This window comes from Lycium ferocissimum, chromosome 6, assembly GCF_029784015.1.
Source record: "Lycium ferocissimum isolate CSIRO_LF1 chromosome 6, AGI_CSIRO_Lferr_CH_V1, whole genome shotgun sequence".
Classification (NCBI taxonomy): Eukaryota; Viridiplantae; Streptophyta; class Magnoliopsida; order Solanales; family Solanaceae; genus Lycium; species Lycium ferocissimum.
The window spans coordinates 71,889,113-71,901,692 of NC_081347.1; the positions used below are offsets into that span (position 1 = coordinate 71,889,113).

The following is a 12,580-nucleotide window of genomic DNA, read 5'->3' on the forward strand; positions in this document are numbered from 1 at the left end:
ACACTTAAGCAGGAATTAACGTGCTCAATTGGAACATGACATAGTTTGAGCGTCTAAATGGAATAAGTTTAAGGGCTACACATGTATTAAGCCAATACTTTTATCATCTTTTTCAATAAATCTTAGTTATACTCCGTTTATCCCAATTTATGTAGCACACTTTTTTTTAGTCTGTCCTAAAAAGAATGTCACCGTTCTATATTTAGAAACAATATAACTTTATATGATGATTCACAACCACACATTTATTTAAGGCTTATTTTGAAATATAAATTTCAAAAGTCTTCCTTTTCTTTTTTAAATTTCGTACCTAATTAAATGATGCCACATAAATGTCATCGTGTGTGTGTTGGATGCTCCAAAAGTAATACATTTCTGGAAGATCCAACAGGAGTGTGGAAGCATTTTTGGAGTCTGAGCAACATAATAGCTAATTAGAATGGTGTAATCAATCAATCAATCAATATATATCTATAAAGCTGGAATGAGAAAAGTCATGCAATGATGCCCATCGTTGCAAGATCACTATTTATCTTTTTTCTCATAATTTTGAATTATTTCCTCATTTGCTCTTCTAAAAACCTCCAAAACAAATTAATGTCTCTTTCCTCATTATTGACATTTGTTTCATTTCTTGGAATCCATCTGTTTCGATTTCTTTGCACAGAAGAAAAAATTCGGAAGTCATAATTAAATTTTGACCTTTCTTATCATTTAATTTCTCCTATTAAATATGTAATTAATTTTACCTTCCAAAAGAAAATGTGTAACGGCTAAAATAGTGGTGGAATTACTGTACACATTACACATAATTTTTAAATTCCAGTTAATGAAACGTTTGCTCTTCATATCTGTAGCAATTCTTTAGTAAACTGCAGTTCTCTTTCTCTTCACATTTGTGTACATCTTATCTTTCATCCATTTTCTTCTTCATAATTATTTTGTGTATTTTATTAATCTATCTTTCATCCTCTTGTGCGCTTCATTTTCTGAAATTATCATAACAGGATTCACTAACACTACTGATTTTCTTCTTTGTACGTAGGTTTTAAATGCACGGGTCCAAAGCTCAAATATTGCCAGCTCGGAAGGTGCGAACTTCTGACAAACGTAACTTCTGGTAAGCAGAACAAAGAACTCTCAAAGTGAAAGGTAAGCTCCATATAGAAACCACATATTTTTTTCTATTATAATCCTTTGCACTCATATGCATTTTTTTTTTATGGTTCTTTGGGATGATTAAGTAAAGCTTTTCTGGAATTCTTTTACCACTTCAATGACTAAAGTAATTTTGTGTTGATTCCGAATCCTACTCTTCTATAAGTTTGATTTTTTGGATGATGAATATTGCTCACGGGAAATATGCAAATGAAGCGCTTGAGATCTACCTATAGTCGTAAAGAATGACAAGCAAATGATAGCAAGTATTGCTGAAATATGTAAGGTTATGTTTTGACTGCTCTGAAATATTTGATATCATTATGTTTTGTCATTGATAAGCAAAATGTAATTTTATTATGACCAACATCTTCATTAAAATTGCCGGAATATTTTCAAGGAATGAGCACCATATACATTCTATGCCCAGATGATTAACTTTTATTACCTTTAAATTATAACTAACTATAAAGCTAAATAAAGAGTAACGATCCCTCTTCCTATATCCTTAAGTTGCTTATTAACGTGTTAATTTTACTTTTTGCTTATTCATATTGTCTATTTATTTTTTAGTGAAACAAATATTTTAAACTAAATAATTATACTTTTATTTACTTAATTCTTTGCATTTGATTTTTACAATTGCAAGATAATATATATTTCACAATCGCGCGAAGCGCGGACATATTCACTAGTATGTAATAAACTGAAATCAGATCCTGATGCAATACCTTGCTACTGGACATTTGCGGGTAACTTGGTGAAAAATGGTGGATTTGAAGTTGGTCCTCATGTATTCAAGAACTTCTCGACAGGGGTGCTCGTCCTGCCTTTGAAACAAGACAAGTACTCACCAATCCCTGGTTCAGTTCATGAAACCAGTGAAACACATCGACTCGAAGCATTTCTTAGTGCCTTCGGGAAATGCAGCAGTTGAGTTAATAGGAGGAAGGGAAACAGGCATTACACAGATCGTAAGTACAGTCCCCAAACAATTCTACAACCTGACTTTCACCATTGGCGATGCAAACAATGACAGCCACGGATCAATGATAGTTCAAGCATTCGCTGGCAAGGCCGTACAGAAGTTTCCTTTGTATCACAAGGAAAGTGGTGGTTCAAGACTGCAAGCCTCGAGTTCCAAGCAGATAAAACTAGGACAACAATAGCTTTCTATAATCCATTCTATCACACAAAGATATATGACTTTGGTCACATGTGCGGACCTGTCATCGATGATGTCAGTCTCGTTCATGTCCAAAAATTTCAAGACAAGTTTTAGCAGGAACACTTTTCTTTTTCAAGCAGGGGAACACGTGTGAAGAAGGGTAGTGATATCTATCATTGTTTTTATCTCTTTTTTAAGTTTTTCAGTCTGAACAAGAATGATATATCAAATAAAAGTAGTAAAATCCCTTTCTTGTTTCCTTCTAGAAGTCACAAAGTGCTTAATAAAAAATTATGATGTCACTCATGTTCTATATGATGGAAATTTGTTCATGAATTAAAAAAGTTTAGACTCCAATCGTTTGCAACCCCATTTCTGGTTATTCAACCGGTGTTTGCTCTGGACAACACCTGATCTTTATCCATGTCCGTTGTTCTTTATTTTGTACCTAAGAATCAAGTAAAGTTGTGATCCGCATAGCTAAGAAAAGAAGTAGAAAATATAATATGCAGTAGGGAGTGCCTTACCGCCTTAGTGGGTCTACTCGGCACGAACTTGTATTAGTTGAGCCTAGTGGACTTCAGATGCTGGATTGTTAAACAAAAAGTAATAATACAGAAAGCAAGCAGCCCTGTGGTTGGCTGCATACGTTACATATTTTACATAAAAGCTCTCATAGAAATGAGAAATCTATACAATGTTCTCTTTAAGAGTGAATCACCTTTAACATTACATCCAAAATGAACTAGTACTACTAATATTTATCATGTCTAGACACATTTTACCTCCGGTTTCTCCAAAGCCATGTTGCTCGGACTCTTCAGAAATGCCGTTGGGTGTGTGTCGGATCCATCAAATGTAGAGCATTTATGGAGGATCCAACACGGGTGCGGACGCATTTTGAAGAGTCCGAGCAACATAGCTCCAAAGTACTTCTGGCTGTGATGGTGCAACGTTTACACAATTATCTTTGATAATAGGCACAAAAAACAACCATTTAAGGCATAACACTAATCAGCACATGATAATCCAAGAAATGTAGCTTATTTTCCCATAAAACAAAGCAATTAGAGTGCCCACTTAACAGTCAAGATAAGAACAATTTGTATAAGTAACACAACCAAGACTTTGAAACAAGCAGATAGGAAGAAAACAAAAACTGAAGAAACTGGAAAATACATAAAAATGAAACATGATAACCAACAAAGGATTGTTGGGTCATTGAGCCAATTTCCGTTTATTTGAGCCTGAGAAATATGAGAGGTCCTTCCTTGGCATTCTGAACTCAAGTTCAGTCAGTTGTCGATCCTACGTACCTTCAGGTTAGAGAGGCAACTCATCCGCTCGGGCCATGAAAATAATGTACTGCACTTGGATATTTCAAGTTTTTCAAGTGAGCTGAGATTTTCCAGCCACTTTGGCAATGCTGCAAATTTCGGGCACCTTTCCACCCTCAGGTATTGTAGAGTAACACTGGCACCTTCAAGCCATCGGGGCAAAGTATCTAACTGTGGTAAACCAGCAAGCACCAACATCTGAAGGCTCCCAAGGCATTGAACATCTTTTGACTCCAATTCGGGTAAGCCTCCAATAACCAATGACCGGACCATCCTAAGTCCTTCGATATCTTGCCACTCCAACAATGCTAGCTCTTCACAGTCAACAATCAACAGATTCTCCAGAGCATTAAGGTGTTTCATAGCACTTGGGAGAAAGATCAGTCTTGGGCAGCCAATAATTGCCAGTGTGCGAAGGCTAGTCAGATGTTGCAGACCTTCAGACAAAGATACGAGATTGTTGCAGCTGTAAATAAACAAAGAACGAAGAGATGATAAGCAGCCAATTGCTTTATCAGGAAAACATGCTTGCTTAGTGGTTATATGCAAGTGTCTTAGGCTGATCAAATTTCCAATATCTTTAGGTAGCCCTTCAAGTTGTGCACAATGAGAAACTCGAAGTGTCTGTAAGCTCAGCAACTTGTTAATCGAATCGGGTAATTCTTTAATGCTGCCATTGCCACTTATGTCAAGATATCTTAAGTACTTCAATTCGCCAATAGAGCTAGGCAGCTCATCAAAACATGAATCACTCATATCTAGCACCCTAAGTTGCATGAATCTTGCCATGCAGTTCTCAACATACAATGTACTCATTGGCCCTATTCCATCGACAGAGAAGGATATGGTCCTTAATGCATGGTTATTGAGAAGGGATGGTGGCAGTTCCTTGCCTGACAAATCATAGTCAGAAAATGCCACATGTCTGACCTCATCAGAAATGTTTTGTATATGAGAAGTTACCGTACAGAATTCAAACCCTGCTGCTGACAATGCAAGATCATGTACAAGGTCATGCATTCTACAGATTGAGGTAAAAATGGAACGATATTCTTCAACTTCTTGAAAAAAGGATCTTGACAATAACCCTTGGAAATATTGAATCCCAATGTCCTCAAGATCTTCGGATTCATTAGAAGACTGACTAATGAGACCCTCTGCTACCCACAACTGTATCAATTTATCTATTTCTATCACACTGCCCTTGGGAAATATTGAGCAGTAAGCAAGACAAACTTTGAGATTAGATGGCAATTGCTCATAGATCATTCTCAGAGCAGCTGTGTCATACTGATTTGAGTTCCACCTCCAATGATTTTTAACTTCATTCCACAGCGATTCCTCAGTTTTCTTGTACAATGAAGATCCTACAGCCTCTAAGACTAAGGGATTTCCCTCACACTTCTGCACTATATCTGATGCAATCCCAACGAGATTTGGATATAGCACTTCTTGACCTTGTTCAAAGGCGTTTCTCAGGAACAAAATCAGACAATCTTCACTTAATAAACCCTTCAAACAGTATGCAGGAACCGTCCCCATCATCGAAGCTACTTCCTCTAACCTAGTAGTTACAAGAATCTTGCTTCCACAAGCACCCACCATCAACAACTTCTTCAATTCATCCCACTTCACTGGGTCCTCATTCCACACATCATCTAAAACAATCAAATAATTCTTTTCGTGCAAAGCCTTACGAACTAGATTCTGCAGTTCATTCATATCAAGATTCTCACATATATCTTCTCTAACTGACTTCACAATTTGTTCCAGCAATTCATCTACTTTAAACACGCGAACCCACAAACGCAATTGAAAATGTCTAACAATCTTTCGATCATTATACACCAATTTCGCAAGAGTAGTTTTTCCAGTGCCTCCTACTCCAACAATGGGAAATACAAAAAGGGTAGGTTCATTTCCTGATTTTAAAAGCATTTCAACAACAATTTCTCTATCAAATTCCCTTCCCACGACATCAGCATAATTTACAGATGCACATGTATGCATAAGCCCTCTTTCTCTGTAAGGACTTAAACCCCCCAAAATATTGGAAATCTTATCCAATTTCGTAACGAGCTTTCGATAAACAATCGTGTATAAGCAATGTAAGAGAAAAAACCACGGATCTTTGATGATGTCAAACTGTATTGGTTTTGCAAGACCAAACTATCTCGTCAATGACAAGTTCAGCATCATAAAAAACGAGCTTTTTTCTCAGCATCATAAAAATGCCAAGTACCTGCTTCAAGAAAAAAGTTGGGCCTCCATATTCAAAGCCCTTGCAATGTTAACAACAGAGTACAACTTCATTAGAAGCATATCTAGTAGAACCTTCTTATCCATGGTTATGGAAGGGAAAGTTGCAGATTCTTGAACTAGATCCATAAAGAAAGGTTGGTTCTTGGTTTACAATTTCCTTTGGTAGAGAAAGTAAAGTACAAACCGAAGAGATTTTGAGTCTTCTTGACTAATGGGAAAATTGTGGGTCATAATTTTCTTGGTGGAAAGATGAAAACTGGAAGAAACATCAACAAATTTGAAAAGAGAAAAAGAGAACTACTTTTAGAAAACTGGATGTTTCATATTCAGTCATAGAAGGTGCTGCAGCATTTCCATATGAGATACAACAATGACAACAACACACCTGTATTCCCACGATTAGACGCTTTCGGTAGGGAGGCTCAAATTTATTTGAAAAAAATGATTTAAAGCATTTATCAAAAAAAAAATATGACAATAAAATAGCATGATAAAAGCAAAGTTAAAAACAACATGATATCAAGATGTATGACAATAAAGTTGTAAGATAAAAGCAAAAGAAGAAACAGATACTGGTACACCTCGAAGATAAAAATCTACGCAATTACTAACTAATACTACTAATAAGGAGAATACTCGGCTACTCACTAATCCCCTACTCGAATTCTCAACCTCCATACTTTCCTATTTAGGGTCATGTCCTCATATGAGATATTGGTCAAAAACAAATTTATAAGTTGTTACCTTTTTCTACCGGAACTATCACCATTTATGTATTAAAAACACACCTAGTTGAGTATTCAGTTAGGAAAAGGGAACAACTGACGGTTGGCCTAATCAGTTTTGAGGTATGTTTTAATACATAGATGCTAATAGTTCAGATAGGAAAAGGAAACAGTTGATAGCTGGGGTGTGAAAATCGTGAAAAGTGATAATTCAGGTGTGTTTTTTACGATTAACTCTTACCATATTGCTAATTGTACAAAACTTGACATGCTTGCCAGTTGCCACAATTTCTCAGTTGGTCCAAAATACTCCCTCCATTCAAATTTATGTTATGTAGTTTGACTAGGCACAGAATTTAAGAAATAAAAGAAAAACTTTGAATCTTGTAGTCTAAAATAAGTAAAAGATATTTGTGTGGTTATAAATATCTCGTTAAGCATAAAAGATAAAGTTTAAAATTAAATTATTATCAAATAAAAAAATATGTCATTTTTTTAGATTGATTAAAAAAGAAAATGTCATATAAATTGGGCCGGAGGGAGCAACTAAATTTCCTCTCAGAGACATTTTACAAACGGAGAGCTTCACCTTCAAAAAGGCATTTCACACCAAATTTGACTGCTGTTTCCAATTTGGTATTTATGCTGAATCATCCCTCCACTATTTAGTACTATTAATACTTTATTTGATTCATTTCTATTATATAATATACTAGTGGGAAAGCCCGGGGCCCAACATAAAAAAAATTATAATTATTTATGAAATTTATAATTTAAATATTAAATTCACGTTAACCTTTATCCGCTCCTCCTCCCGCCCCCCTCCCCCTCATTGATTGTGTAGATAAAGTATATTTTCGTAAAGAAGAATTCTTTTTTGCGATATAATCATATATAATAATTTATTTGTTCGAAATTCGTATTTCTTTTTGTCTCTTCGTATTAAATATGCGATGCATAATTTATCCCTAGCTTTGTATTTCCTTAGTGCAATGACTATTTATTTCAACGGTTTATCTCCAACTTTTTATTGTTTTAGCGAAATTAGAGGCACGAATGTAAGTCCTTTTTCTAATAATCAAAGGTAACCATTTTCCTTTTCTAATTTTCTTTTGAAATTATTTTTCATATTGAATCAGACTAAAAACAATATGTTATAGTAGCTCAACCCTTCATTATGTCTACCTCTTGTGTTTTGCAAACAGAGACTTGGTTTAATACTCTCTGCTCTGCAATACGTCTTGTAAATTACACGTAATTAATAATTTAAAATATTTAAAAAACATATGAAAAAATTCTTTTTGACTCCTCAAAAATGAAAAGTGTCAAACAATTGATATTGTGTTAATTATTGGAAAAACCGACCTATCATTTCTAATTAGAAGTACTTCCTAAAAGTTTTGTATAGAATATAAATTCCATTATTTTAGCATATGCATAATTAATATCAGCCGCTTCTTCTAAGAAAAAAAAAAATGGTTAGCCGATATATATATTATACACTCGAAACCTACATAACGGCATCGTTCGGTAAATTTTTGGCTATTATAGAGAATTGTTGTTATATACCTATAACAACATTGGCATTTAAATATATTTCGCTGTTATAGGCAAAAATGATGCATAAAATCTATTTTTTTCATTTTTTATTGTCAAATTCTAAGCTTAATCACATTTGTATAACGAACAAAAATCTTTTAATGATGAAAATATATATATTCATATGACATTTTTTGTCATAAATAGTGTATTAAAGGATCAAATATTTGGTCAAAATCTCTACACTTGTTATTACTAATCATAGATAGTTTATTTTTATAAAGATGGTTAATTATTATATTACCAAAAAAGAATAAGCATTATATGAGGGGTAATTTTACAAATAACATCTTCTTATAAAATTAGATGTTGCTTTATTATAGGTGAAATGCTTGTATAGAGAAGTAAAATATAACATAAAAAATCGGTTCGAAAAAGCTTGAAACATTATAGAGAAGTGTTGTTATATGCGAATCTTAGTTATGAGAGGAATACATTTTGTATATGAAATTAGTAAAGTTGATTTATAAATAAGGATAGCCTTTAGGAGTGAAAATATTAAATTCTCTATTCTGCAAACTGCAGATGTTGTTTCAAACTTTTTCTAAATCTAAACTTAATTTTTCCATCGAAAAATATATTTTATCGAATAGACTTTTTTTAAAAAATAATTTTTTTTTTCTTATGTTTAGTTTTGGGAAAATTGCATTATTTTCCCTTTCTTGAAAACTTATCAATTTAGATGATCGTTAAAAATGGCTTGCATTGCTATATGTTAGACATTATATATAACAATACTTAAATATGTGAATTATATACAATAAGCATGCCATTACATGAATATAAATTAATAAGTTGCTTTTCTTTATTATGAGTTGATTAAAATGATCAAAAGTCTGATTTGTAATGAAACACAAAAATAAATTAATACTGTGCTCCACAATGTTTTCACCAAATTAGTCACATGTCACCATCACAATGCATCAGCACATTCAAAACCTTTTTGGACATAAAAAATGACTCAAAACTTGGCCTGATTTACAAAAGCTGCACTTCAGGTAATAAGGTGCACAAGTACGGACCAACGGCTCAGAAAAAGGGTAGCAGGGAATGTTGGATTTGGATTTTTTCACGTGTCACCAAGAATGGAATAAAGTGAGATCATATGGATTTCCCGTAATTTCACATTGACCAGAGCTGTTGGATTCCCGCTTATTAGTAGTAGTAATATAGTTATATTTTAATACAATCTGTCAGTTCAGAAAAGGCAAAAGAGTTTATTGCAAATACAGGTAATTTAGAGGCGTCTCAAAATTTACTTTGTATTAATTATTCGGCTATTACTAAGTGTAAAATTAAATTTATCAACCCATCTACTATTCCACCTATCCCATCTTTAACTCTCTCCTCATTTTTTCTTGATTTTGATTTTTTTCCTCTTTGGGCCCCACGTCTTTTCCTTCTCTTCCCTAAATCACTCCCTTATCCGTCCAATTCACTTCTTTTTTTTTATTTTTTTTTGGCTCTTACATTTTTTAGATCTCCTTAACTATATGTTTGACATTTTTATTTACTCATTGTTTTTGCTGTAGATTTTTTTTAATTGTTAAATGCTTTGCACAGACATATATTTACTAAAAATAACACAAAAAGAAGAGATCTAGGGGCGGAACAGATGCTGGTCTGAGAATCTATGTTCTTAATGCTCCATTGTGTTAAAATATTATTTTCGCTTATATGAGCCACTGCCATCACCATTTCTGGCTACTAATTTTGTGTGTTTTTCCAGTGACTTGTGCTGTATTGTTTGCTCATTGTTGCTACTTGGTTCGCCACTGTTACTACGGTGGAAATTTTTGGACTGTTTTTGACACTTTTTTGCTTTTGCTAGTTTATTAATATTGAAGAAATGCTACACTTTTGGTCAATGAAAAAATAACGCCTTCATTTTTAAAAAACAGATATATATTAATTTTATCAAGGATGTGGTCCCAAAAAAAAACTATATGTTTTATAATTGTTTTCTGTTAAAGGTTTGCATTTTATTTATTTATATGTTACTTTTTATTAATATTTTTACTAAGTGTTTATGCAGGTACTCGGAGATACACCTCGAAGACGACGTCAGGAAAGAATCGGAAGATCTTCATTGAACCACTGTTTGTATTTACTTTCTGTATCTTTTAAAATTGTACAAAACATAAACTCATATTGTAGTGAACACTTTATTTTTGGAATGTCGGGCAGGAGAGTATTACTTGTGTTTATTTCAAGTTCACTACTCGTTTTAGGCAAAACTTGGCCGTAATCATGTTTTATTACGATTAACTAAATACACCTAGTTAAATTTACATCTTTTGACGCTAGGCAATACATTAGGCCATCTCTCAATTCGAAGTAGATATTCATTGTTGTTTTTAAACTCACCTCATTTTCTCTCATTTTTCTATACATGATTATTCTATCAACTCTTTGCTACAATTCATTTGGTCATTTGTTAAATTAATTATTGTACAAGTAATGTTTTCTCCATTCTTTAATTACTTTTCAAATAAAACAAACGGTACTTTTTACACGTCAAATTAACTTCATCCCTTTTCTCAAAGAATATTTTATCAAATACATATTGATATACATTTTCACACACTTTTTTATACATTCTTTACTCTATATACACCAAAATACATTTTATATACACTCTATTATTCCTTTATTTTATATTTATTAAATATTTATAATGTCATTTTACTTATGTTATCGATACCAACACGATAGGTCAAATATGCTAAAGCAACTTTACTGTTTGCGTTAACATATTCTTATTTATTACTATCATTACTTTTATTTATATTAACATTATCTTGCTAATTATATTAACATTATTTTACTAATTATAGTAACATTACTTTTATCGTACACTAGCATTATTTTTATACTGACGTTATCCATACTAACATCATCTCTTTTCTGTATTTTACACTTGGACTATTCTATGTAGCATTATTTCTTATCATTTTATACTAACATTTTTATTACATATACTTTCATATATATATATATATATATATATATATATATATATATATATATATATATATATATATATATATATATCGATATACGTATTTTGTTACTACATAAATCATTTTTTTAAAATCATTACATAAATAATCTTTTTAAAATCATTCTTTTATTCTTGAACATAAGTTGTTCTTTTAGCCACAAAAATGTTTAAACTCGCCAATAACCGCAATTGCGGATTTCTTGGGGTGCTTAATACCTTCTTCGAGGAATCATCAGAACCCTTACCCTTTATCTGGTTTTCAAAAAATAAGGTTTCGTAATACCTTTTTAAAATGATTTCCTAATTCCGTAAAAATTAGGTGGCAATTCTGTTTTTACACAAATAGCCAAGTTTTGACGTTCGTACCGCAAGGTCAAAAACGGACCGTAACAGATGGCGACTCCGCTGGGGATTTATGCAAGTTCTAACCAAAAGAGTTTTCGTGACATTTTTGTGGCTAACTTTTAATTGCTTTATTTATTTAAGTTCTTTATCTGTTTATTTTATACGTATGCTAACATTGCATTTCATGGCATATTTCCATCAAAAGGCAACAAACACTTTTCACACACTCACAAAGCGGCTATGCGATCTTCGCTGCCGTCTTTTACTATAAAACCCTTTCTAGAATTTCATGACGATTAATTGATTTGCGAGCCGTCCAATGGTTATCGTTATTCCATCTCGAGTTGTCCGCTCGGGTACAAGTCTCTTTTCAAAGCCCACTCTAGTCAACTTAAGATAGAGCAAAACCAAAATTCATTTTTTCTTAGGTGCATTGACTTAAGTTGGCTTAATATCCGAGGTGTATTCAGTCCATTAGTAGACCACCTTATGTTGAAAAAGGTTCGCGACCTAAAGACATTCATCCAGCACTTGATAAATTTGAAGGATGTATGTGTGTGTGTATATATATATATGTTTGCACCTCGATTATTTTACAAGTGCTACTATCTTATTATATATCTCCTATCGATACATGCTTGCACCTCGCCAGCGCCTACTAACTTTCACTAATACATGATTGCACCTCGATTATTTTACATCTTTGTTGCTACCTCGAGAGAAAATAAGTAAGATACTATTCAAATAATAAAAAGAATTAAAAAAATAAAAAAAGAGGTAGAAGGCATGATTGGTGGATTTATGATATGCATGGAGATGATTGTTCTTATGCCAACAAGAGATATTTTTAGATATTTATACAAATCTGTCATACAACTTTCTTTAATTTTTAATTAAATTTTTTTTGAAAATTAATCTATAAAATCTTGGATTCAAGAGAAAAAAAATTGGTTGGGAATTTTTTTCTCTAAAGGTGACATGG

General features: G+C 32.8%; 2 protein-coding genes across 2 annotated transcripts in view; both read right to left on the bottom strand.

The window, feature by feature from the left end:
- LOC132060312 (protein DUF642 L-GALACTONO-1,4-LACTONE-RESPONSIVE GENE 2-like) overlaps window positions 1–12,580 on the bottom strand; it is a 93,528-nt gene that overhangs the window by 44,358 nt on the left and 36,590 nt on the right. The window lies entirely within an intron of this gene.
- LOC132060311 (disease resistance protein RGA2-like) lies at window positions 3,357–5,707 on the bottom strand. The gene has a single exon (XM_059453293.1). It carries the CDS (start codon window positions 5,671–5,673, stop codon window positions 3,622–3,624), a length of 2,052 nt encoding a protein of 683 aa, XP_059309276.1. The 5' UTR covers window positions 5,674–5,707; the 3' UTR covers window positions 3,357–3,621.

Excerpts from the sequence above, each read along its gene's own strand:
- LOC132060311 (XM_059453293.1), bottom strand. The coding sequence starts at position 5,673 with ATGCATACATGTGCATCTGTAAATTATGCTGATGTCGTGGGAAGGGAA.